The following is a 27,230-nucleotide window of genomic DNA, read 5'->3' as shown; positions in this document are numbered from 1 at the left end:
ATTGGTTCCAGCCATTAACTCAACACAGCCAAATCCACCACTAACTTATGTCACTACGTACCACTTCCACACATCTTAAATACCTCCAGGGAGTGGGGGCTCCATGACTTCCCCTGGGCAGGTTGTTCCAATGCTTTACAACTCTTTCCATGAAAGAAAGTTTTCCTGGCACTTATTATATGGCAAAATTTGAAGTAATTTCCTCTTGTCCTGTTACTTGTTGTCTGGGAGAAGAGTCCAACTCCACCCCAACACAACCTCCTCTAGAGTAGAGAGCCTCACTGAGGTCTCCCTGAGCTGCCTTTGCTCCAGGCTAGACAATCCCAACTCCATAAGTTGATCCCCATGAGATCTGTGCTTGAGACCCTTCACCATTTTTGTGGTCTTTGTTGGACATGAAATCCATCACCTCCATATCATAGCCATGCATTAAAACAAATAAGTTGCAATGGGTCCTTCCTCTTCATCCAGATTGCCTCCATATTTGTTCTAGGCAAGCATACCTTAATTTTCCTTCACTGATGAATCATCCTCCAAGCTTCTGCCTGTCCTGGGAGTCCCTCATGTGTGTGTTCAGGTCAGCAGTTTTGGTCAAGAGTCTGTCCTGCTGTATTTCATTGGAAGCTGAACACTGTCGTGGGGAAGGGCTGGTATAAAAGGGTTCGTATCAAACAGACATTACTGGAGATAAGATGACTCCCAAAGTATCCATATACTCTATGCTTTTTTCTTTAACAAATGAAAGCTAGCTTTATAAAGTTCAACTTTTAAGAAATGCCATTTTTCTTTGTATGCAGAAAAAAAGGTCATATCAGAATTATGTTTTCTACTTCCAAATGAATTAAAACAACTAATAGGTGAGCTACAGAGATGTGTCTGTGCTTTAGGTGTGAAGGAATGCATCTCTCTGGATATTTGTTGGTGCTTTTATACCCATGGATACCCCTGGTTCCTTGATTGTGTTAACCTCCCAGGGCATGTGAATGTTGGCAGGCTCTCAGGTGCTTAAATACATGGAGAAGAGTTCAAATACATGGAGAAGAGTTCAGTTTTAACTGGGGAAACTAAGAATGGGAACTGAAACTACCTTTTTTTTCTCTCCTACAGTAGCGAAAAAGGTTTGAGTCCTATGTTTGAACTAATTAGCTTAGCTAATTAGAGACTTGTTTTGTTCTGTCCTGCTTGTGCGTTAGTCCTGTGATGGGAATAAGAGCGGAGACCCCAGGGAGCAGAAAGATTTATCAAGTAGTTTTATATTATCTCAATTGGTTTTCCTTTAACACATGGCATGAAAAAAGGTATGACAGCAAAAGTATGATGAAGAAATACGGTCTGGATTGCAACTCAGCAGTCATTTGCAAATGCAGTTACTAAATCTTTGGTTGCACAGAGTTTGGCTCCAGTAAACACTAAGATAAATTCACGTACAGCTTCCAAGGTATTCTTTATACTGTGAGATCAACCAACCTGTCTTGCAAGGTTACAGCTATTTTTTTTCCCCACTGTTCCTTCATCCCTTCCTTGCTGCAGAGGAAAATTCTTTTTGAAGTCTTTGGACATGGTGCTTCAAAGAAAAATTATAACCTTAAACATAAAATCCCCACAACTTGAATATCCTCGTGTCTTCTCAAGGTGATGAATTCTAATTCTACCATCATGAGGAAGATGATAAAAATGAGCTGTCAGTCTCATCAACTTTTTTAGAGGAGTGATGAGATAAATTGCAGAGTTAAGCAGCTAAATGTTGGAGTAAAAATACATTTATTACCTTTTTGAAATCAATGTGTACTACCTAAATGTTCATCAATAGGCAGCTTTGAACAGAGCAGTTTGCTAATAGATTTCTTAAATTACCAAACCAGAATTCATATGGGACTATGCACATATCAAATAGGTACCTCTAATAGAAAGAAATTGGTAAAGCTTGTCCTCAAACATCACAATAACAACAAAAAAATCTGTATTTTCCCAAACACTGATGTGGGTACTCTGAGTAGTTAGGTCCAGAATCAGCTGGGGCTTCATCCTCTTCTACGAGGTGGTGAAGTTAAAAGTAGTATTGCAGTGTGTTCATTATTCAGCCAAATACTTACGAAAATATTTAGAGCATAGAAACTTTTTCTAAGCTACACCCATTTTATCAAGAAGAGCTGCTGTGACTGCTGGTTCAGTCTTGTAATTTTCATTCCAGCTTTGCCATTCAGGTTGTGTCAAAAGATGAAATTTTTTATGGCCTTTCTCCTTGCCACTTATACCTCTCCTTCACCTCATGTAGCTGTTAGGTAAGATATTGGACATCAGAAGGCTTATATTTTGCTTCCAATTTCATTTAACCTTAGGCTTAATGATGTTGAAAATTCACAGAACCTCTAGAGATCTCTTGGGCTCCAGTCTCTATGCTTACAATTTGCATGAAGGTAAAATCACATGGGGAATACTCAGAAAAATGAGGTATTTTCTTTGCTATAGAAAATACCTTCCTCTGGCAGCTGCAGAATCCTTGATTAGTCTTTGTCTTCCACATCCCTTTTTAGGGATGTTATCTGTGCCTGGGTGGTATCTTTGTAGCAGGCTCCAGTGAGTAATTTATTTCCTACTGACTGACAAAGAGGAAGGATTATATCAAGACACTGATTGCTGAACTGTCCTGATTGCTTCGTTACTGGCACTTTGGAGGGAGCTGGAAGAGGAAGCCTGGGGGCTGCTAGCCTCAGGATTGACACTCTCTAAACACACTGAAAAAGACAGCGGGAGAGAGAGATTTTTATTTTTTTGTAACACATTAGGAAGTGGACAGTTCCCCTGGCAACAAACTGCTGCTGAAGTCAAGTTTGCATCATCTGAAGGGTCTGTGTCCTTGAGACCAGGAGTCTGGAACTTGCTCCCAGCTCTGTCCTCACACCAAGTGGTGATAGAGAAAGGCTTGGCTGTCATGCAAAGCAGAAAAGTCCTGCTCTCTGGCCAGCCATATCCGTACCTATTTTTTGTCACCTGGAAGACTGTGGACATGGTATTCTAACTCAGGAGACCACAGTGGAAGGTCCAGGTTTCCATCACCCCTGTGGTGCTTAACCCTGGAGGTGCTCAGCACTACTGAGCCTCTGGCTTCTGCCTAACACCCCTGGAGACTTTGGTGTGCCCATTTCCCAGGAAAGGCTTCAGAACTCTGGTTCCTGGAGCCCTGCTGCCGTACTCTGGTGGGCAGAGGGGATGGTTTTGTAAGGTCTGAGGATATTGCTCACAACTTGTGAGCAATGAAGGATCAGAGCTTCTCTGTTTATTGCCACTGTGGGTCACTGCATGGGGCTTTTTTGCCATCTGCTGAACATGGGAATCTCTATTGCACCAGCTCCATGCTCATATACTGAGGGTGTAAAATCTGCTTACTCATGTAGAGCTGAGTTTCTCCTCAGCATGCATGTCTGGAAGAAAAGAAGCAATCATACACCAATTTTGTCCTAGACTTCCATGCAAATTCTGATATCACATTGTGAAAACTCCCCTTCCCCACAAAGGTTACATTTCTGAGACAAATGCAGCTTGTTTGGAGGACCAGGTAATGTGGAGAGGAATAAGAAAGGGTTCTGAAGGCAAGGTCTCCTTCTTAAGCCTGGGAAGGTGAGGAAAGAGCTGTCTAACAATATGGCTTCCATGATGTGGAGAGAAAAGGAGCCTGCTTTTTTGACATTTATTTTGGGAACTGACTGTAATTTTATCTGCCTTCAGCACAGCCCAGGCTCCTGTCTTGAATGATCTGTTGCTGCACAACAGGAGGAAGGGATTGCTCTGCCTGCCATAATATATCTAGTGCAGACTTTTTTTTGGGAAGTAGAATTTTGATTAGAGACAGCACCAATGGATGAACTGGTTTAAAAATTAAGGTGGAGGATGTAGGTGTAATAATTTCTCCCTTTTCTTTGATGTGACAATATTTACATGTACATCTCAGACAACCAGGACTGACCTGGGGTCATTCAGATGAGGGTTACTAATGTAGTGCTGTCTCTTTTAAGTCTAGCAATACCTGTACTGACACAACCATGGCTCAGCATCAGAATTCCCTCTCTAAACATGCCTGTTTTCAGGGTTTTATGTAACTCCTGCTGGAATTTCCTCCTGACTGGTTGACACTTGTCAGGTCTATTGAACCGACCTCAACAAATCAGGGGCAAAAAGGTATTTCCTCTTGCACAGAATGAAAGTATTTTTAAGTAATTAAAAGAAAAAAAAAAAAAAAAGGAGAAAAACTGGAAAGGATATAACTTGAAGATGCAATAAGTAACCTTAGAGGAGGCAGCTTGAGTGGCTCCTAAGATCCCTTCGGACTTCAATGGTTCTGTGACTGTATGAACTGTGAGCCTGGACATTATGATGACTATGTGTTCTTGAAAATTTGTTTTAGAAATGCAGCGCTGGCAATAACAATCCCTGCTCAAGATTGACAGTAATTCACGTGCCTGAGGTGAGACAGGCCACCCTATGGTGGTAGGAACTTGTTTTTATTTAAGTGCTGTACATCTGTCAAAGAAATCCCATCACATTGTTTACTAAATGTGGTGCACGTGTGTATTACAGTATACCTCTACAAAATACATTCCCAGATAATATCTTCATAGAGTTTCTTCAGGCATTACCTGAACCCACACTGATGTGACAAGCTGCCCTGTGATGCTGTGGATCTCCCTATCCCTCCAGCAGAGTCTGCAGGATGCCACAGAGGTGGCCAGAAAATTTTCCCACTGGGTAGAGTTCTACTTTTTCAGAGGACTTGTGCTCAGTTTTGCCAGGATCCAGACTGTCAGAAGCTGTAGTAAATATTAAATGATATGGTGGCTCTTTAGTCTGAAGAGGGAGATGGTAAAAGCCATGCATACAAAGTGAGGAAGCTGTTGTGCAAGCCAGTACATGGCAGCTCGTACCAAGTGGTGACACCAAGGTAGTGGTTTGGCTCTGGAGCTTCAGGTTTGGGCTTCCTCATCAACACCTTCTTCCCAGAGTGATGCTTGACTGTCCACAAGGAGTGAGTTGTGTGGAGGAGAAGCCTGTGTTTCTCTGTGCCCATCTCGTTGCCAGGATCCTACTGGCTCCTTGGCTTCAGTGTCTTTGGGAAGGTAGGATTCTCCTGGTGGAAGCAGTCACTTGCTGGTTGTTGCTGCTGGAACACTCGCTCTCCAAGCACCTCTGCAATGAGGACTTCATTCATGTTCCTGCCACGTCTGCCTATAATTAAAGCTGAGCAACCAATTAGAGCATCAGCATAAGTCTGTGAATGCCAGTGCTGCAGTATTCAGTTGACTATGAGTGATGAAGCAATAGTTTTGAATGTGTGAACCTTGTCCCATGGTTGACTTGCCACAGCATCAGTATTGGCTTCATTCTGCTGTTGTTGCCTTCTAATGTGATCCTGCGCCATGTGAAATTATGCAGTTGGGTCTGCAGAGTATAAACACAGGAGCAGATATTTGTAAGACAGTCCAAAGTAAACTAGAAAAATTGTCTTTCATATCTTGGCTTCCTCTTTCACAAGACTTTCCCACCATAACATTTTCTTGTGTGTCCCTTCACTAGGACAGGCAATGTGCTGGTTTAATATTTCTTTATTCTATTCTGGTTCTTCTGCCGCCCACATCAGTATGGTGATTTAACTATCACATAACAGATTTGAGAAGGCTGAAAAAAAGAAAGATAAAAACAGCCTAATTAACATTCTAGTGATGGGAGAGAAATTGTTCTGTTACCATTTAATTCTTGAAAAGCACTCAGTGTAAAGGATTTGGGGGGAACTTTCTAAATACTTTGCTTAATAAAGCAGCAATTGTGTGAAAATGAGAATAGACAATGATTGCAGAGAGAATGGAATATGATTTCTGCAAAAATCCCAAAAAAACCCAGTGTGTAAACTGAATTCTGCTACTGTCAAAGAGACAATGGTATTGATGCAGAATTGATAAACTACACTAAAACCAAAAAGTACTAGGTAATGGCCATCTGCCAGTCACTAGATGAAAAAAAAACCTTTTTGCTTTCTTTTGAAGCTGAAGCAAAATTAAAGATGTTTTACTGAACAAGACCATAGGAAAGGCCATTCCAGACAGTGAGTACTTACTGTGGTAGACATGAAAGTCAAAAGACAAATGGGGGGGCTACCCATCTATCTGCCTGTGTATATGGTGGTCCTTGCTTAGCTGTGCAGTCAGAGTTTGGGGTTAATTAGTGCTAGAAGATGAGAATGGAGGGATGACTACAGGGAGAAGCTATGGCATGTAGCTTCCTAGCCTTATGTGGCAGTTATTTGTTGTTCATTCTCGGAGAATCCAGTGGCTGGACACAAACTGTGCAGATGAAATCAAACTGCAATTCAAGATCAGTTTAGTGCCGTTTATTACATCTTTTCTCATGTCTTATTCTAATATTCCAAATTAACACGGGTTGAGAAAAAGAGTTAAAGCGTCTTTTCTCTCATTGCAAACTTCTCCTAAAATTACCAGTGGCACCTCAAAAGTCTGAATGAACTTTGATCTTAACTCTGTACTTCAGTACAAGTCTTCACAAAAATATCCAGTGTGGATACATGCTACCAATTGCTTCTGAAGACAGGGAAACAAGCTGAAATAAAATATTATGCAAAATGTACAAAAACAGCCCAGGAGGAAATGTGGGCATACTGCAACATTATGTTGGACATATTTTTATCACAGCTGAACATCTAGTTCTCACAAAAAAAAAAAGAAAACAAACCCAAAAAAAACCAGCCAAAAAACTCCACCACCTCCAACTTCTAGTGCATATTTTCCTTAAATTTTTCTTTAAAAAACTGTTTAGATTGAATTACTTCTGGTTCAGACAAGAGGAACTGGTGAAAACAACATACATAAAAGAATACAGGGTATTACCTTTTCAGCTTTAATAAACTCACTGGCAGCCTCAATGATGAAAAATTATTTTTAGCACAAGTTATATCTCATATCTGATGCCAGGTAAAAATAGAACTACAAGAGACACTAAAACATCCTTAAAGTATAAGGAAATGAGGGCTTTTCCCTGCTCTCCCCATCAGTCTCCAAGTGAAGTTTATATCTAAACAATACAAGGAAGGGTGCATTAAAGGTAACATGGGTAACTCAAAAACATGCAGGGGAGGATTCCACACTGGAAGTGTATAGTAAAGCAGGCTGTACTGAACAGAGCCAGACTTGCCTGCACAGAGATAAAAACAAATATTTGGATGATGATAGTGCAGCTTTTGTATTATTGAACATACCTACCATTTAGGAAATGAAATATCCCTTCTATGCTGGAGGAATCTGTTCTTCTAAGGGAATTCAGCTGAATCTACTTCAGTGTCTTCCTTGAATCTTGTTAGGGTGGATTTTTCTGTTACTATTTTTTGCAGCAAACGTGGGACTTTATGTTGTGGAGGGGATAGATTCATCCTTTGAAGACCCCCTTTTTGTTGTTTTTAGGCTTGAGGGGGTTTCTTTGAAGGCTGGTGCTAATACTTCTGTGAGTGCACACCCTTGTAGGCTGTATTGATCTGAGTCAGTCTTGCCTGAGCTCAATGAATGTCAACAACTTAAGAATGAAATTATTTCAACCCTCAGATGCCTTCACAAGAGTGAAGGAACTGCAGAGATGCCTCCTAGGTTGTAGAGGATATTGTGCAATAGGGAGGATTTGGGGAAAACCAGGTAGGATTCATGCATCCTCTGCCTTGATGTTAGTGGAGGGAACTTTTGTCCAAACAAGAAAGTGACTGGCAAGAAGCAAGAGAGTTAAGAAAAGAATATACCTGACATGAGAGAATCCAATCCTCCACAGCTGGGCACATTGGTGCATGCCCATCTCATGTGAAAATCCCTGTGTGTCCTTAATCCATGAGATGAGTACATCGGGCAGCTAAGGGACCACCAGGAGGCATTCATCTGATAAAAACATATTTTCCCATGGGGAATTTCATGTGCTGCCTGTGGGAGAATACTGGCATGTAGCTATGTCCCTGGGCAATCCAGTAATGTTGATCTTGGCCACCCTTGCTGGCTTACTTCCCACCTTGGCTTGAGGTTTGGATTGCTTAACTATCCCCATGCTACCACACGCCTGCTGCAGGATGGGGGACATGGCAGGTCAGGGATGCAGGAATTGTGTTATAGGAGTATTATGGGTCTCAAAACCAACATGTTTTCTACCCTTACAGGACTGTAGTGACCCTCAGGTCTAGTGGTCTATGATGGGATAGCAAAAAGGCACCAAAATCAATTCTCTTTTCCTTCTGTAGTTCATCCACCCCAGCCCAGATACCAGGTGCAGCAGGAAGCACTGTGCCCTAGCTGCAGAATTATTTCCTTCTGCCATTAAAAGAAATTTTAATGCACAGCAAGCTCCATTGAAGTGCAAGTGAAGGGCCCATTTCATAAAAGATTTAGGCACTGTCTCGGAGTAGACTTTTGATTTGTACAGCAGGGAGCTTGTACTTGGGAAGACAAGGGGGAGGGGGGAGGACTTTGCTTTAAATTACAGGGGTTTTTTTTCTATTCATTTTGCATTCAAAAGCCCAAATATATTTTCTCTTTCTCTTCCCTTGATTTATGACCTTATAAAAATGAGATAGAATCAGCCCAGAAAGAAACAAAGGTTAGGTCTTCCCAGAGCCTGAAGCCTTTGTGTAAGTCCCTGAAGAACAGCTGTGCAAATTACATTTACTGCTATCAGATAAAGTGGAGACAGAGAGCAGTTTTTCTAACAGGATCTGGACAAGATTCCATTTTATTTTGTCATTTTGAATGCAGGTTTGATTTTGTTTGCTGCTAATCACAGCCTTTAATGTTACCTTGCCAAAAATGGCTATTGCAGGAGAACTCGCATCAATATGATATCAGCACAGGCAGAAAGAGAAACATCCTGTTTATGTGAATGTCCCTAACAAAAGAAGTCAAGATCTAAACAGATAGAGGAGAATGCCAGTAACCATGAAACAAACTACATGCCAGATGTTAGTCACGCTGCTTAGAGCACTAGGAGAAGTTGATCAGCTATTATGTTGATAAGTGCAGCTTATGAACCTGTAGAGAAGGGAAGTGGTAGTTGTCATTTGCATGATTAAAGTCTTGTGTAGTACTTCTACATTAAATCATAAATAATTTCATTTTACCTGAGTGTATTAATCATTTTAAGGCATTCACTTTGCTTTCTTTACAAGAACTCACAAGTAGAAATTAATTTTATTTTACAGACTAAGAAAGCCATGGAATCACAAATCAAATTAGGTTGACAAGGACTTCTGGTCCTAGGCCCTGCTCAGAATGTGGCCAGATTCAAAGTCACGAGTGGCTCAGAGCCTTTAGTTAAATTTGAGCATCTCTATGGAAACTAGATTCTTTTTCATTGCTTAACTGTGTTCACAGTGGAATTGTTTTCCATCCAACCAAGCAAGCAGAAAGTCCCTTGCTGAAACTTGTGTCTGTTGTCCTTCATCCCTTTACTGTGCACCTCTGAAAGGACCCATCTTTGCTGTAGTCCTCCAAAGGTCCTGTTAGGTTGCTGTGAGGTCTGGCATGAAGCCATCTCTCTTCCAGGCTGGGCAGGCTCAGTTCTCACAGCCTCACTTTGCTCCAGGGGCTCCAACCCCAGACATCTTTGCAGAGCTCACACCATTTTTTGGATCTCAGTTCTCTTCTGGAAGATGTAAAACTGGACACAATGGCTTCACTAACACCAGGGAGAAAAACTGTGGCCTTTCACATGCTGGATCTATTGTTTTGACCTGTGTTTTTACTGAGGGTGCACTCCATCCCTCTGTCCAGTGGCTGAGGAAGATGTTTAATAGTGCCAACACTGGTGTTATCATTTGCAGCAGGTGGTAATTGTACTGACTGCTATGCTGTCTTTGGCTGCCAATGGTTAATCTCATCCATCTAGTGTTGGTCATCTCTGAACCATGCTTAAATTCTGCTACTGCTTCTCTCCCTGTATGGAGGTAACTTGGAGCAGAATATTCAGGACTTGCAGAATGTAAAAAGTTGTCTAAATAAAATCAGAATCTGATTATTCAGCCTGCTTTCCTTTCTGAGATTTTTTTTTTTTTTTTGAGAAAGTAGCTCTGTTTCTCAAAACTAATAGGAGTTTATTTTTCCTGTTTAAATCTCCTTTGGGTTTCCAGAAATCTTTGGGAAAGCAGAGTGTGGGAAAGACTTAAGGTTGAAAGTGTAGGGACTGAAGCCAAGACCAGCAAAGTATGGATTTGTACAGGAATAAGACCTGTATATACAAAAATTATTTGTAGCTAGCAGACACTGTAGGCATTTCTGCTACTGTGTGTAGTTTCACTGTTTGACTAAGGAAGGAGATATTTCCCCTGCAGCTGTGCATCCTTTTTCAAATAAAAATTTTTACAGGAGCCTTTGAATTTAGATAGAACTTGAGCAGGTTGAAACAAAATACCTGACTGTGCTAGGTTTATTGATATTAGGTAGATTTTTCAGTAGTATCAAATAACCTGCTTCACTATATTAGTAAGCATTAATTGTTTTGGATTTTATTAAAGTATACAATGAACAGTAGCAGAATTATTATATCATTTTATGGTACATATCTGCTTGATAATCAGGTTGTGTAGTTGAAATAATTTCATACTGAACCCTAAATTTACAAAAGAGTGTCTCACGGGATCTTTTGAAACGTCAGTTCTCTGTTTCAGGTAGCTGTCTTATTTTCTGAAACTGCTGGGAGTTGTGATGGACCATTTACTTCCAAGATTCACAATTCATGATGTGGTCAGATTCCACTATTTTGACCAGCCCAAGGTGGTGGAAACACCTTATGCCTCATTGCACAAAGCAACATTTGGTGGGCACTTCTTGATTCCTGTTTTGGTTTTGTTTTGTTTTTGTTTTTTTTCTGTACTGTAATCTGATAGTAATGAACAGTTCTTCTGGCTCTTTCTTGCCTGGCAGGTAATAGTGGGAGCCTCCAAACTACACCAAGGTCACAGTTAGGTCTGTCCTAAGATGTGGTGTGGATTTTAAACATAGGAGTTAGAGGGGCTTGCCAAAAAAAGAAAGAAAAAAGAAAGAGGGAATAAGGGTAAATAAAATTTAGCACACCCTCAAGGTGCATATGTTGTGTGAATATATCTGTGCATTATCATTGTGTTCATTACATATTTTTCTCAGAAGTGTCAGCCTCAAGAGCAAAGGTAAGGTGACATTGTAGCATGACATGCTTTTCTAAAAGCCTATCAATGGGGGTTCCGATTTTAACTTTTCTCCCCTCATTTTCTCTTGAATATGGAGTGGTTTCTAGCTGGGTTGTTTAAAAGATTCATAGGAAGAGTCCAATTCATGTTGGTGTTTCATTTGTAAAGCTTCAGGTGAGGGGAAACAAAAACCTGCAAAGAATTTCCAACAGAAAAGTGTATGTTGGAGGAGTGAGAAAACTATTTCCTGTATGGACCAAAGCCTTCTGCATGGCTGAGTGTCAAAACTACAGCAGTCGCACTGCACTGACTCCCAAGCTGGCATTTTGCTACTGCCTCTATATGCACTAGAGCAGGCAAAGACAGAGCACTGTCAACCGGGTTTTTGAAAGCCAGGATGTAGAATTTAATCTTTCAGAAAGCAAAAATCATCAACAAAAGACAGTGATTGAGCTTTGAAGCCACCTGGGAGCAGAGGGAGAACACATGCTCAACCATTCAGAAAGATGAGGCAGCCTCACATTGTTCTGCTCCTGATTTTGCCAGTGAGATGTGAAACTGAAACAGTCATGTTGTCGATACAGAGAAAAAGCAAGTTGCCTACCTGTGCTGACTTTGAAGGCTGCTCTCCTCCTGAGATAATTCTGTTTAGTCACTTGCTTCTTCTCCTGAGCCTTATGCTGGGATAAAACAGGAGAATGATGAGGGTGGGAGATTAGGGGACACAGCCACTGCCAGCAGTGTGGAAATCTTTTTTTGTTCTTTTTTTGAACACCTCCAGGCCTTCCCACCCACACCAGCACAAACCAATGTTGTGCTGCTATGAGAGCAGCATTGCATTCTGAAAAGCAGCCCCCAGAGCTATACTCTGCTGGATATGCTGGAAAACAGCTATTAAGAAGAAAACAAATTGTGTTTAATGACTGAAGAAATAGCCACTGAAGTCAGAGTGAATGTGAGGCAAATCTTTTGCAATGCTAAGTTTTGCCATGGGACAGTAGACAAGAAATGAAATGTTATTATCTAGGATTCCTAGATATTTCTTTACACTGTTTTGGAAATAAAAGAGAAACGCGATAAAAGTGAACAAAACCACTTGAACCCTTTGCCCTGCAGCACAGATTGGCAGAGAAATGGGGAAGAATGTTGAGATGCTTCCAGATTTTGCAGGAAACTAGCAAGGCTCAGGAAATTGGAGAAGCTGGAGTCCCTTGCATGGATGTGCGCCAGAGACAAAAGCATTGTTATAACAGCTGGAATCTGTTCCTACAGGCCCCACTGAGCAGGGCATAAGTACATACTTAAGCCTATCCTAAACCAGCAAGGAGCAGAAGTGTGGGCTGAAGTTCCAGTTGTGCTACTGACTGCATGTGGCAGTAGTGAGATTCTCACCACCTCCAAAACATCTCTGCTCTGCTTCAACTTCCTTGCTTTATCAAAAGTAATTATGGTCAGGTGACCAACCTGAACTGGAACATGACTTTAGATTATCTCAGACTAATGAAGGCAAAGATAGATATTTACACTATCTATTGAACTAGTTTGGTGCCCTGAGTTATGTGCTAGTATCCATGTCTTTCCCTTTGGATATACAGGGTAGTTGGGCTCCCAGGCTCGTGAGTTCTGCATCACATTTTAATTAGATGACTAAAATGCTTGTTATAAATATCTTTCTAAAAAGCAAAGATTTAATTGTGAGCATAATTAAGTGTTGAAATAAATTTGAAAAACAATTTCAATTTGTTATCACTTGCAATCTTTCAGCTGAGCATGAGTGTTCATAAACATACATTTCCCCAGTTATGAGGGGTTCTTATAGGGCACATTCTGGCACTGTGCTGCATAAATTGACTCAGGTCCATGGTATGTTCTACTGTGTATTCCTCCCGAGGGAAGAGCTGTGTACACCAGGATGGCTTCTTTTGGTAGCAAAATGTGGCATGTATGTGAGAGCCTGCTTTTCCAAGAAGGTGCCTGGCAGTGTTTTACAGTAATTGCAGTTTCCTGTGAACATACCCTGCATGCTATAGTCAGTTGATGGATGACCAAAATGTGACTTGCTAAAACCAGATTATAATCTACCAGACACAAGTTTCCTAGCCAGCCAGGAATGATTGCTGGATGATGCTATGCAATGTCTGGAAAGGTGATACAAATGATTTTCCAAGTAACAACTTGGAACATAAATCTTGGTTTCCAAAAGGCTTGGTTTTCCAACTATTGTAGGTGGTGACTGCTTGTAGACACTGAAAAAGAGCTGTGTGATAGTTTCTGATAAAGCTGCAGTTTTCTATCATTATCTTTTGAGTGCCTTGCTGGAGAAAAAGCTCAGACTATTTCAGATTGTTACCCTGGCCCTTTGCATTTTTATTTCAGGAAAAGGAACTGTGCCTCTGAGACAGCATCAAATGCTTTAGGTAGTTCCAGAATGTGAGTAAGGATGTTTACTGTGTAGTCACTGACTAGAGGAGATTTTGCTTCCACTGAAATGGTTTCTCATCCATGTCCTGGATCTAAAAATATCCATTCAGCTTCATTTATACAAGGCTACACTTATTCCTGGGTTATTGTTTAGGAAGAATGTTGGAGAGTTAACCATAGCCAATAGCAGACTGTTACCCATGCACCCAGGACACTTTGCATGCCAAATAGTGTCTTTGAAGAGAGCCTTCTTCTGTGGGTTTCATGTCAGCTCTTTCTGTCAAGTGGCACCAGCTTACCCTGATGGAGGAAAGGTAACTGTTGTAGTCAAGTTCTTGGTTCATGGCCCCTCCTCAGTATGCAAAACTTTGTGAAGGTGATGGGCACTGGAAGCCTTGATGGAATGTTTGGTATGGTGGTGTCCTTTTATGCTACTTTGCATTTCTGACACTCTTTTGATCATAAGATCTATCTGTTCAGAACTGATTAAATCATCTGAGAATCATAGGAAGGCCTGGGGTGAGATTTGGAAGTATCAGTGGAGGGAGGTGGGAAGGAAGGTTTTATGGGAGTATGGGACAACCTCAGCTTTTATTTTCTGCCACTTGGTACTTTGGTTTCATGCCTCTCTCAGGGGAACTTGTACAGTGGCAGAAAGCAAAGCAGGGATATGCAAATGGTAGGAAGACAGAGCCATATGGTAGTCAGTGTGCTGATTGTCAGTACTGTCAGTGCTAATGCCCCAGAAGCCCCTCATGTTTTCCTCTGGGGAAGAAGACATTTGCATCTTAGCAGCCCTTGGTAGTTGTTGACGTCTTTGTGGCCAAGCCAGAGGCTCTGGACTTATGGCTGGTGTCCTAATGAAATGATGGTTGTGATGTTCATAATCTCAAAAGCAAGGCTGGCAACCAGCATCTGGCTAGCTACTCAACCAGAGATTATCTGTGACAGTTCCAAAGAAGAAAAAGGGAAGAATTTGGCAGTTTTAGTCCAGCAGTCTCACCCCAGTGTTGTTGAAACTAGGGGAACACTGATTTATTTCACTACCTTCAATATACCAGCGAGTTCTTCTGTGAATGCTAGAGTGATTCTGAGAATGCTAATGTGGCTTTACTCCCTGTTCCTTTACTGCTCCTCTCTTCTGTTGTGCCTACTAACTGGAAAGCACAGGCTGAGTGGTGTCCTCAGACTAAGTGCTGTGTGTTCATCCGTAGCAACACAGCCTCCAGAGAACAGGTTAAACAACTGTTCTCTGGAAGCAAACTCTGTCTGTATATGCCTTACCTCACAGTCACTGTTTTCTTTATTCCTTGGGTTGGACAAAGGTTTCAGACACAGAGTCTGTCTTGGAGATACCAACAAAGAGTTTTAAATCAATTTATAGTTTTCTTGTGATGTAACCAAAGATAAACCCTGTTTATTTAATTAAGGCATGTAGTTGATATCCAAGACAATGAATATGTAGGGCATGTATGTTAGACATTTGCCCAAGAGCTTTGTTACCTTTGGATGAAGGATAATGTTAATGCTCTCTCATGGCTTAGTTATAATTTTTGCCCATTTTACAGAAATGTGAATGAAAACCCAGTGCAAAATTTAGGTGTCTGCAGTGCATTTTATGGACCTGCCTTATTCAAATCACAGTGGCTGAATTCAAACCTACAAAGTCTTTCTTCTTTCCATTGACATGAAAAGGGGCCCAGTTTAGTGGCTCTTGTGTGGACAGACTACAGGTGGCTAGAACCCAAAAGTGAAGAATCAGAGTGAGGAACTGATTCCATTACATTATTCTCCATTTTGAAATGCATTTATTTGGTTGTTAATGAGATCCAATGTGCTTCAGAGTTCTAAAACAGAATCTGTTCTCCTCCATTCCCCAGGTTGGCTCGGCTTTGTTAGTGGGGCTCACAGACAAACTGTCTGGTTTTACATGACCCAATTAGTTTTAATAACTTCCCATTCAGACAGCATTTGCACTCGCCAAAATAGAATTTTTCATGAATTACTAAATTAATAATCAGTTTTTACTGACTGTCAGCTTCAGTGAAAGTTGATAGGAAGACTATCATATAATAGGCTTGTATTACGTTCTTGGCTTGTAATACAAGCCTAATACAAGCTTCAGGGGGACTCACTAAGTTTCATCCTATTTTTATCAGCCTTCTCCAGCCACCTATATTCCTCTTTTCCCAGGTGCCTTTTATTAGCTTGTTGAAAATCTGTGGGAAGTGAGACACTTTAACCTCTGAAAGATTCACAACAGTGATTTACTCTTTCCTCTTCTAACAAGTCAAAAGAACCAAACAGTATTAGAGAGTATTGAGTAACCACACACCAGTAAAAGTAGTTTACCAGTCCATTAGTTTATTATTACCAGAAAGCTGCCTAGGTCTTAATTAAACTGCAGATCCATCTCCCTGAGACACATAGAGTTTGGCAAGAATTGGGAAAGAGAAGCTCAAATATGTAATTCAATATTTTTCTCAGTAGTAGTGTCAGTGTTTTGTTTTAGAATTGTGGCTGAGGACAATGTTTAGAAATAAGTATCTAGCTGTAAACATCTGACTCTATTGAGGCAGTCATATATAAGGTTGGGGCAATAGTGTATATCCTCATTATTATCCTATAGGTTTGATCATTAATTGTGATGTGGGATGCTGGACTCCCTTCCAAGCTCTATCCTTCAAAAACTGTGCTGTAAATGAATGAACACACTGGAAGAAAAGGGAAGAATTGCTATTGTCTAACCACAACAGTCCAGGCAGGCTGCCATAGCAGCATTTTTTAAGCCCTAACTCAATAATTAGATCCAGCTACAAATGTATTTGTTTAGCCAAGTCCTCTAGTTAGCAAAATGTCTCAAATTTCCTTTGATAAATGCTGTTGTTTGCTTTATACATCATTAGATAGTTTACGAATTGTTTGTCTGTAAATTACTATGTTCAGTAGCAACTTATTAATTAGATTAATTTGGCTTGGTATTTTGCTATAAATAGCCTATCTTTATAAGCTATTTATATAGCTTATAAAGAATGCATCATTTTATTTCATTACAGTTACAGATATAATATTGTTTTCTAATGGCAGTGTATCTAATTCTAAGAAAGTACTGTAAATATCTTGCAGGCCAAGTACAAAAAAGGCATTTTTCCAGGGCTTCAGTGAGAGGGGACAGTTTTTTATTGTGGGAAAGAAAGATCCATCTCATGTCTTTTGCATGTACAATACCATGTGCTTACTGTGACTCCCTTCCAGCAGGTTTTACATGGCTGCTGATGCGGCTTGTTGGGAGCCTGCACTGTAAGAGCCTTGTTTCACAGTTCTGGCTGGGACAGGTAATCTAAACACATTTCAGATAAATGCATGCAGACCCCAGAGCTGGTACTGCTCACATGCAGAAGTACACCTCTGTAGCTGGGGTTCCAGTAAAGCCCACCTCTCCACAAGCCAACATCCATAATCTTCCATGGGTGGATCTTTGTTGATGTCTTAGGACAAACTGATTTGCTATCCTAATTTCTTTAACTCCCTGACTCCTGTTGCCTTTCAGAAGTCTTCAGATGTAAACACTTAGAGGAGACTGAAAGGAGAGAGGAGATTATGATGGGCAGGACAAAGACAATTTCTCCTTTTCTCCAGAGGTGTGCTGGGTATCTCAGCACAGGGAAAGCTGTTTTAGTCAGCCACCTCTCCTTCACCAACCCTGCCCCTGCTGTCTGCAGCTTCCTTGGATGACAAGATTACTTTGATCATGTTTTCCCACAGAACAACTGAATAGTCTGGGATCCCAGGAGCGCTGCTGGAGTGAGATTTAAGGGCTCATCAAGCTGTAGCTCTGGACTCAGAGTTGAAAATGCTCTTGTGCGGATCTATTCGCTATACCTTAGGCACATGGTCACTGCCTTCCTGCACTGGCAGATGTGGAAGGCAGTATCTCTCCCTGAACTTTTGCTTATGCCAGCAGACCTGCTGGAGTGAGCCTTCCCTCCTTTACCACCATCCAAATGGAAAGGACAAAGCCACCTGGATTTGTCCACAGCCTCATTATCTCTGCTAGTGCTGGTATGGCTGTACTTCACTACCTTTCATGTTATTCTTAACGATACCAGAGAAACCTATCTGGTCACTAAGCAAACCTACACAACCCCAGACAGTGCAGACCATCTTTTGAACCCCCAATTGATTTTCTTTTCCAGTCATCTGCCTCCCTGTTTCTGTTCAACAGCTGCAGTCCTCTTATTCAGCAGGAAAAGTCAGGCATAGTTAAAACAAAATAAAACACAGAACAAATACAAACAAATTAAATTAAAGAAAATGTTTTAGAGCATTTCAATATTCACATGATGTTGTGAGATGGTTTCATGTCTAAAATGGTAATATTATTTCTGGCAATCTATCTCATGCTATTCTTTTGTTGATTTTTCCAACCTCTCAGGAACTTGCAATGAAAATATTTTACTGATATTACTGTCCCTGGGAAAAGCGTGTCAACATAGATCCAGGTTTATGCTGAAAACTCCAAATATTTGGCATGTGGTTTTGCATTTTTTCTTCATCAAAGGGATTATGTGCAGCTAAGGTCTGTTCACATGGAGGCAGGGAGAGATACTGACACTGTAATTAAAACAAAAGGCGACTTTTCATATCTGTGTACACGTAAAGGCAAAAATCTCTTTTTGCAAATGATAATATAATCATATGAGAAAGTCATTACATTACAGTAGCTCCCTCATACAAAAGCTGAGTAGACACTCTAGGGATACATATGCTATAGAAACCTACCTCTCTCTCTCTCTCATTTTTGCAGTGCCTCTCTGAGCAGGGGGATCAATGAAGTCTGATTTTGTATGGATTTGTCTTGAGGTTGAGACCCTATCTGGACTTTGAGGTCTCATATGAAGTGCTGCACTTTTTACCTCAGTGAAGCATTAACCACAGCTCTTAACTGGCTGCCTAGTTTCAAAATACTTTTAAGGACTTAATAGTTTTTGGATTTCAATGCCTCTCAAATATCCTTGATGAGCTTAAGCATTAAGATCTCTCTCACAGAGAAATCTCAGATGCTCAAAGAGGCAGCACAGTATCTTAAACACAGTTTCTACAAAATGAAGCTAAAGTGTCCTCATGCACATATGGAGAAGCAGTATAAAATACGAATTAAAACAGAAAACATGAATTTAAACATAAACAGAGAATTTAACAGCTAAGGAAGAAGAGATACATTTGCAGATTAACCATTAATCACACAAGGGAAATCTTCCATTGCCTGTGAGGATTTAGCACCTAATTGCAATTTGTCTCTTTCAAAATTTCCTATGCAATCTCTTTTGTAAATGTATGTAAAGCTTCTCACATTGCATATTAAAAAAAAAAAAAAAATCATGTATATACCTATGTGTCTGGGGGGTAAAGGAACTTGAATTTCAGTTGTAGCTGTTAGAAAAGCTCCCCAGTTCCATGGGTTCATTTCTGTGTTTTCTTTTAAAATTTTTAATTAAAATAAATTGATTTGTCATTTTGAGATTTCTATGTTTAGTTAAAAACCAACCGAACAAACTCCATTGAGGACCTTATTGGCTTTGGAGTTTAATTTTGGCCTGTAAAAGAAAGAGCAACAGCTCGATGACAACACTGTTTTGACAGAAAAGGCCAGATAGATGAGCTTTAAGACTTTTAATTTCCCTGAGGGATCATAAGGTCCCCTGCTACTAAGTATGTTAAAAAGACAAATCAAACTGAAGAGTTGAGTGAGGTTCATTAGCTCTGGAAAATCACAGTTACAACAGTAGATGCATTCTTCCTTGGGTTTGTATGAGAGCAAAAGTTTGCTACGTACCAAACAATTTAAATAGAATGCTGTATTTATATTAGTTTTGCCCTTGTCATCATGGCTCAGTGATTTTTAAAAAAAGGTAAAATTGCTAAAGAAAATGCAAAGGGACCCATTTGAGATTTCAAACACCCTCTTGCACACCTGTCCTCTCACAATTCGGGTTCAAACCACAGCAGCAACAAACGTAGTGGCTCAGGATGCTCCTGAGCTCTCCTATCTTTGAGTGCTGAAGAGTCAGTAGCAGGCATCATGTCCCAGTTCCATGGATGATTCACGGGCAGAACACAGCCATTTGAAGATGCTCTGAGAGTTTTGAAGGCTGGAAGAGGTGCTGGGGGCAGAGGGGCAGGTGGCTCTTAGTGAGGTGCAGGGAGGAAGGGTCAGATGCTGAACTTGAAGAGGTTCTCAGGCTGTCAAGTGAAAACTGGGGGTTGAATTAAGATAGGCAGCTTCAGATCATCCAGCTATGAGTCACACAAATCATGAAACTGCTTAAAATATTTCACTTACTCATACATCTCCTTTATCTTTAACCTCTTCCCTCTTTTTTGTCGTTATTCTCCTGTTTTTCTTTCTTTCAAGTCAACCCTCCACTGTTTTCCTGCTTCCTCATCTCTTGTTCCCAGTTTGGCATCTTTCTGCTGCTGAGCAGAACAAACATCACATTTTGCAGATCTTTCACTTTTTGGAAATACTACAAGTAGTACTTCTGAGCTTAAGTCACTAGCCACATACATGCCCTCAATCTGATAATGAATTTGTGCTATCTATATCCATAGCAAATTGGTGATATTCAACATTTACAATGCAGCTGAGGTCCCACTCTTTGATCAGGTGGAAGGGACATAAAAACTCAGAAGTCTCAAGCAAGTTATTCAGCCGGAAAGCAGATCCCTAGGAGCTCTGAGGTGTGGACAGGCTGGTTTTGCTCTGAACCTGAGTAAACCAATGAAGAATTGCAAAGCAGGAAAAGGTGAGAGGTGCCCAGACTTGTGCAGTGTTATTTCTGGCTCACAGCACAGTGGCTGGATGGTCACCCGCTGCACTTGTATTGTGGGTGAGGTGATGAGTGGCACACACATTTCCCTTCTTGGGATGGGGAAATGTGTCTTGATACTGCCGTGAGGCACTCAAGCGACAGAATGGAGCAGAGCCTTTCCCAGCCCTTCTCTTTTACAGGGTCATTGCACATGTTGTGTTTAAAGGCAGAAACAAAAATCTGCCAGGCCAGCTTTCTCCATGTCAGGAGCCTGAGAGCTGCTAGGATCTTGGAGCGTGACAGGGACAGTCTGCAATTAATGTGTATTGGGGATGGAGTAACCTTTGGCAAACTAAAATTTATAGGATGTAATTGTCAGGAGAGCATCCCACAGAAAGGGACCTCCTTTGGTGTTCATCTGGATGTTGTACATCCACGTGGGAGGTGGGTAGTACACAGCTCACCTCCTCCCAAATGGGAAAAGAGGTGTTACAAAGAAAAACCCGCTTGCCGGCTTTCTGGAGAGATGGGGAGAAGAAAATCAACTCAGTTTCTGAAAGGGTAGGAAAGCATCCCCTCCCCCTCCATTCCCACTCCAGCAGGATTGCCTGGGGAAGAGGAAGTAGCGTTTGGCTGGTTGTGTAGCGGGTGGTGTTGTTTTGGAAAAAAACTTGCTTTCTTTTAAACGCCTCCTGCCAGGTTGGTGAGAGCAAATGTTCAAAGAGGATTGCTGCCTGTCAATGATATGTGGCTCCTGCACACCAGTACTCTGCAATTCTATTTCTGTACTGCCTATCTTCATGCAGGGAAAACTAAAGTGGCATCTATCAATGATTCCTACAGAGTCAAGTACTCCTAATACTTTAAGACCAAAAGAAGAGTTTATTATGCTTTGTCAAGAAATGTTTGATACCAGGTAATTCTTTTTGCAATGATCTACTTAAAAAACTGATGTGAAACACATACAGGCATGAAACAGCTTGCATTGTTTTTACTGCATTTCTTTTGATTGTGCTACACCATGAAAGAAAAACAAACACATTCAAAAAGCAGACACTCCCAGGCTCCACATCTGCAAAGTGCAGTAGAGTTGTTTAGGTCTCCAGACTCCATCCTGTATCTATTTAAACATAGACGTTTCTATATTTATATGAGGACTCTTGCAAGTAAGGGTACAAAGCCTAGTCCAGGCTCCACTCTGGAAGGTATATTCAAGTTTAGATTTTTTACTAGAAAGCACCAGATAGAGTATGTCCTCAGTTTTGCTTTATATTGGACCAAATTATAAGTGTTTAATCTGGAGAAATGGAAATCTCCAATGTCTGCACATGGTCAGTGGATCTGATATTCCTTTAGTGTTATTGCTGGTGTCTACAAGGAACAGGAAATCCAGTCACCTGGAGGCCAAACCTGTTAAGAATAGGAACCACAGTCCCTCAGAGCCCTGCTGTGCCTTCAGTGACATCACTGAAAGCAAGATGCTCTGAACACAACGTTTTGGCTGAAAAACACTGTTCTGGGGTTTTTTAATGAAACTGTTTTGCCAAATGCTTCCTGATTAGATCGAGTTTTGCTCTCCCATCCCCATCCCTTTCCTGTGCAGAAAAAAACCCAGACTTATTCACCATGCAAACCTTTCAGTCATTTAACATAAAAAGCAACACGAAATTTAATTTTATACAATTCCTACCACAATCCTCCCCAAACTTGCAATGATCCAAACAAGAAGAAAGGCCTATCTACTATCTACTTAATTTTCTTGACAACTGATAGTCCATATTATGCGGTCTGGCAGCTGATAATTTCTAAACACACTGCAGGGCATATTTGTTTCTCATTCAACACTGTTTACATGTTATGCTTATCTCGCTTAGTTAAAAAACAAAAAATTTTGAGCACTGGCATAATTTTACCCTTTCTTAACATAATCAAATTACTTCTGGTTATACTCCAGTCTGTCACATTAAGTCCCATGTTATTGAGTTGTCTTACTGTGGGTTGTATTGTAGCGGTGTCTAAGGACTCAGACAAAGGACATGGTCCTTTTGTGAAGCCCATAGACTAAGGATCCATTATTCTTTTGGGTGTAGATACACTTCTCTTCATAATTACATCCTGAGCTGTGACAAAGTGGCTGCCAGGCAACACAGCTGTCAAAACTACATTGCAGGGCAGTTGGGAAGCACAAATCAAGTATAATAATAGAAATGTTTGGGACATGACAATGTTTGGGATTGTCATAATCACCCTTGTCCTTGCAAAAGTGTTGGTGCTGATGCAGCCAATTGGGACTCCCAGATCTCTCTGGCATTTTGAGGTCTACGGCACAGTTTTTGTCTAAAGGCTGTCACTACCCTGTCTCTTTTCTGTCTTTTGTGTCAGCAATAGGCATCATGCAATGGGCTGTATCACTGCTAAAATAGGTGATTATTTTCTTACACTTAACCTTTCAGATACAGCTAATGTAATGGGCAATAGCAGCAGAAAGGAGGTGGTGCCAGAATGTGGCTGGAGCAAACCCTGTCCCTTTCAAGAGGCCTGATTCATGCTGCCCATCAAATCATGCACACAGGATGCAGTTAAGTTGATTTAACTGCTACTGAAAGGAGCAATTCTGCTTTACCTCACTTCCAGGTTTCTGCCTTCCTCAATCCTGCAGCTGTTTGGGCACAAGGTGGATCAATTCATCTGTGTGGCCAATGGAAAATCCATTATTTTCTGAGGTGTTATTTTTCCACCAGATCGATGGGCTGAATAGAGTCTGATGGTTACCAGATCCCACGGAAGGGTGGCAAAGGGAGTAACTCATCTGTGGGTTGCAGGTGGGATCACTGTTTCATAGCAGCCTGTGAAACACAGCGGTCAGGCCAGTGCTGCTGAAAGGCCAGGCTGCTGTTGCATTCAGGTGACAGATAATCCAATGTCACACTGATGCTGAAGAGGCTGTTCTCTGTCTAGGTACCCTGACACAGATTGGGCACGTCTGCTGTCTTTCTACTATGGATGACCCTGTGATCCCAGGGAGCACATCAGTGATGAAAAAAACCCTATTCCTTCTTTACTTTTCTCCTCCAAGATTAATGTCATGGTTAATCGAGTTCCCTGTGGGGTTGGAGGGGTACTAAGGTCAGTCCTAAAACCAGTGGGAGCTCTTGGTTGGGACAAGGCAACAGCTCTCTCTTATATGGCTGTGAAATTGGCTTGACTATAATGTTACTCAGACATTTAGGCACTGGTAAACTCATCCTGGATGAGCAGGTCAGCCTTATTTGTAGCTTTGAGACAGAAGATATACATAAGGAAGACCTGCATCACCACCACTTCTGTGATCTAAATAAGAGAGAAGAGAGTCTGGCAGAGGAAGCAATTTCTGTACCATGAGTTAGAAAAGGCAGACTCCAGACTAAATAAAGACCCCATAACTTATGGAACTGAATTCTACACAAGTCTTTTACAAATAGTAAGGTTTCTGTCATTGAGAATTCTCTTGCAGGGATTACCTGGATGACTGGAAGCAAGTCATTCACCTGGGATGAAATGCTTGCTTTCTCCAGTGTCAAGGCTGGCTTGCATTGGAGGATGAAACACCTCTTTGAGTGAAAAAAACACTGGGAAGGGAACAAAGAAGGTCTTCACCCCCTGCAGCCATAAATAATTATTGGACCAGAGCGTAACTCGGGCAAGTGGGAACGCGAGGAGGCCTCCAGCCCAGGCAAGCTCAGTGCTTGGGGGTCACACCAGGCTGCTTGGGACTTCCTCCAGCCCCGTCTTGACAAACTTCAGGAGGAAGCAGAGGCCACCCAGCCCCTGGAGGAGCCCGAACCCCTCTCGCCTCGGCTCGGACCCGCAGTCTCGGAGCGTGCCGGCCACTCTCCCACGTGTTCTCGCCGTGGGTGCGGGTCCGTGCGGAGCGCCAGGAGCGGTGGGGACGGCCCGGGCGGCGGTCCCTGAGCGCAAAGGAGTTAACAGGACTTTCTGCCTTTTCCCGCCCGCGCCTCCTCCACCCTCCTCATTACCTGCACTTTATCACCGCCGGAGCCGCGGCGCGGGAGCGGTGCAGGGCCGGCGGGGCTTCCTGCGCCGCCCGGGGCTGCCCGCGGCTGGGGCTGAGCCGTGCGGGGGCAGGAGCGCGAGTGCTGCGCGCTGCGTGCGGGGGAGCGCCCGCCCGCCTGCCCGCCCGCCTGCCCGCCGTGTGCTGCCGCTGCTGGGAGCGCGGCTGGGGCTGGGGCTGGGGCTGGGGCCGCGGCCGGCCGGGAGGGAGGGAGGCAGGGAAAGCAGCTCTGCGCGCCGCAGCCCGGCAGGGATGCGGCATGGCCGTGGGCTCCGTGAAGATGCCGTCGCCGTGTGAGGGCGCGGAGCTGGCCCGAAGCTGGAGCCCCGGCGGTGGAGCCCAGGAGCCGCCGCCGCCGGTGCAGCTGCGGCAGAAGCTGCGGGAGCTGCCGGCGCTGCTGCGGAGCGGGCTGACGCTGCGGAGGAAAAGCGCGGCCGCCGCCGGCCGGGTGAGTGAGTGAGTGAGGAGTGAGTGAGGAGAGAGCGAGGGAGCCGCCGGCGGCCCGGGGCAGCGCCCCCGCCCTGCCCTGCCGTGCCCTGCCCGCCGGGCCGCGGTGCCCGGGGCAGGCGGGGCGGCGCCCGCAGCGCCCCCGGCCGGGCTGCGGTGCGTGGGAGGCCGCGGGCTCTCGGCGCTGGCCCCGCGAGGGACCGGGAATCAGGAGCGGGAGGACGGACGGAGGGAGGGAGGGAGGATGCCCGGGCAGCAATCGGGTGGCACCTCCGTACCCACCGGGAGAGGTGCCCACGGGGGTCAGGGCTCGGCCACCTCTGCCAGCTCATCATAAGATGAGATACCAGGGTGGGAAAGCGTTCCTGTCCCATCTCCGTGCTCCTCGAGTGGTAATTCCCCTCTGTATTTTTCCCCTCGTGCGGGATGACAGCTGCCCTCCGCGGCCAGGAGGTAACAGCGGTGCACACTCGTGTTCCAGCAGCGAACTCCAGCGTGCCCTGGAGCGTGGAAAGCTGGGCTGGAGTCAAGTTGGGATGCACACACCTGGTCCTCAACCTCTCGTGTCTCCTGACAGTGAGGCCGTGGGGTCAGGTGGGCATCACCGAGATTCCCAGCTGATTTCACCCATTTTTCAAAAGGCTGTCTTCACAGGGCGGTCAGTGCTCCGGTGAAGTGCGGCGTGACACCGCCGTGGCTGGGAACTGCAGTGCCGAGCAGCTGCTCGCTTCTCCCAACTCTCCCAGTTTGACTGGAGCCATATCGGGTGGTGGCATTGCCATCAGATCAGTGACAGTCAGTCTGGTCAGACCTTACTTGCAGGCCAACACTGGACTGTAACCCACCTCTGGAGCAGTCGAAATGAAGGGGTGGGTTAATCCACACCGGGCTGGGTTTGTCTGTGCGGGGAAACAGGTGAGCTGCGGTTTTGTTTCAGTGCATTGATAAAACACCTGTGCAGAGAGTTGGGGGGAAGTCAGCATGGTGTTTGTATCCTCATCAACTTTGCAGTACTTTGCCCATGTAAATAAATGATTTCTCTGCATGGGGAAGTTGTTGTGAAATGTACCAGGGTGTAAATTTCAAACCAAACTTCCTGGGTGAATGCTTTGTTATAAGAGGATATATAGGCAAGGAAGATAATTAGGATTAAGGCAGGATATAAATTCACAGAATAGCTATTTTTGAGTAATGTGGATTCAGATTCCAGTTGTACATTTATTTCTTTCCTCCAGCACATTCAGCATACAAAATAGACTAACCTGTATGGAGATGCCTAATGATTTTTATTGTTCTGGTGAATTAGTAATCCACTTGATTACGATCCAAGTTATCCATATGAACACTGAGCTAAATTAGTTAAACAGCTAAGTCTTGCTTTGCCCTAGAAGGACGTTTGTGACGGATGTCTTTCTTCCAATGAAGAAAGTCCTTTTCTGAATTGCGTATGGTTTGTTCCTCATTAAAAGCACACTACTAGAGAAATGGAGCAAGTGTGCAATGAGGAGGAGAGAAGCAGTAAGGAACTGCTGCTGGTAGCAGCTTTAGTTTGCAGGCAGGTCTGAAACACTTTTAACAAAACAGATTCATGACACCTCAGGGAGACACCACTCAGAGCAGCCGCAGGTTTACTCCGGTGGTTGTTCCTCACCACTACTGAAAGCATTTGACAAGTGAGTGCTACAACAGTTACTCTGTAAATATTTGCTGTGGGTGCGTTAACATCCCCGAGAGAAGCCTGGGTAGCTCCTGGGTCATGCAGCTCCTCACTTGTGCTTGATGAACCCTTGGACCTCTCTTGTTTCACAGAGTTCCAACTGAGACTCTGCCTGTTTTTTCTGATGTTCTGTGTTATGGACCAGTAAACACAGGGTGACAGATTTAGTGGTGGTGTCACCTATGGCTTCACTTCCTGGTACCCTGTGGGTCGTCTTGTAAAGTTTTTCTTGAACCATCTGTCTTGGTAGGAAGACTGGAGGGAGGATGGTGAATCTGTAAGGCATTCCGGAGTCAACACAGCAAATCTTCTGCTAGGAAGAAATTCTTTACTGCGAGGGTGGTGAGGAACCACAACACATTACTCAGAAAAGCTGTGGATGCCCCATCCCTGGAAATGTTCAAGGGCAGGTTGGACGGGGCTTTGAGCAACCTAATCTAGCAGAAGTTGCCCTTGCCCATGGCAAGGGGGTTGGAACTAGATTGTCCTTAAGATCCCTTCCAAACCTATCCATTCTATGATTAAATGACCTTGGATCAGTGGGAGATGCTGTGTGGAGTTGCTGTATAGCTACAGCAGTACCTTTGCACC

The 27,230-nt window shown here is 43.0% G+C and overlaps 1 protein-coding gene and 1 long non-coding RNA gene across 2 annotated transcripts in view; one reads left to right on the top strand and one right to left on the bottom strand.

Moving 5' to 3' along the window:
* Nucleotides 1–1,265: 1,265 nt before the first annotated feature.
* LOC107201054 lies at nt 1,266–24,536 on the bottom strand. The gene is made up of 3 exons (XR_001519979.3): nt 24,441–24,536; nt 11,796–11,871; nt 1,266–5,670 (listed from the first exon to the last, which is right to left on the bottom strand). It is a non-coding gene; the product is annotated as an uncharacterized LOC107201054 (long non-coding RNA).
* Nucleotides 24,537–24,674: 138 nt separating this feature from the next.
* Nucleotides 24,675–27,230, top strand: part of RAPGEF5 (Rap guanine nucleotide exchange factor 5) — a 157,706-nt gene continuing 155,150 nt past the window's right edge. Inside the window, exon 1 of the mRNA XM_015618214.3 lies at nt 24,675–24,923. Within this exon, the coding sequence (XP_015473700.1) occupies nt 24,735–24,923 (189 nt within the window). The 5' untranslated portion in view covers nt 24,675–24,734. The remainder of the gene's footprint in view (nt 24,924–27,230) is intronic.

This window comes from Parus major, chromosome 2 (assembly GCF_001522545.3).
Source record: "Parus major isolate Abel chromosome 2, Parus_major1.1, whole genome shotgun sequence".
Classification (NCBI taxonomy): domain Eukaryota; kingdom Metazoa; phylum Chordata; class Aves; order Passeriformes; family Paridae; genus Parus; species Parus major.
Note: the sequence above shows the minus strand (reverse complement) of the source record. Positions and strands in the feature narration are given on the sequence as shown.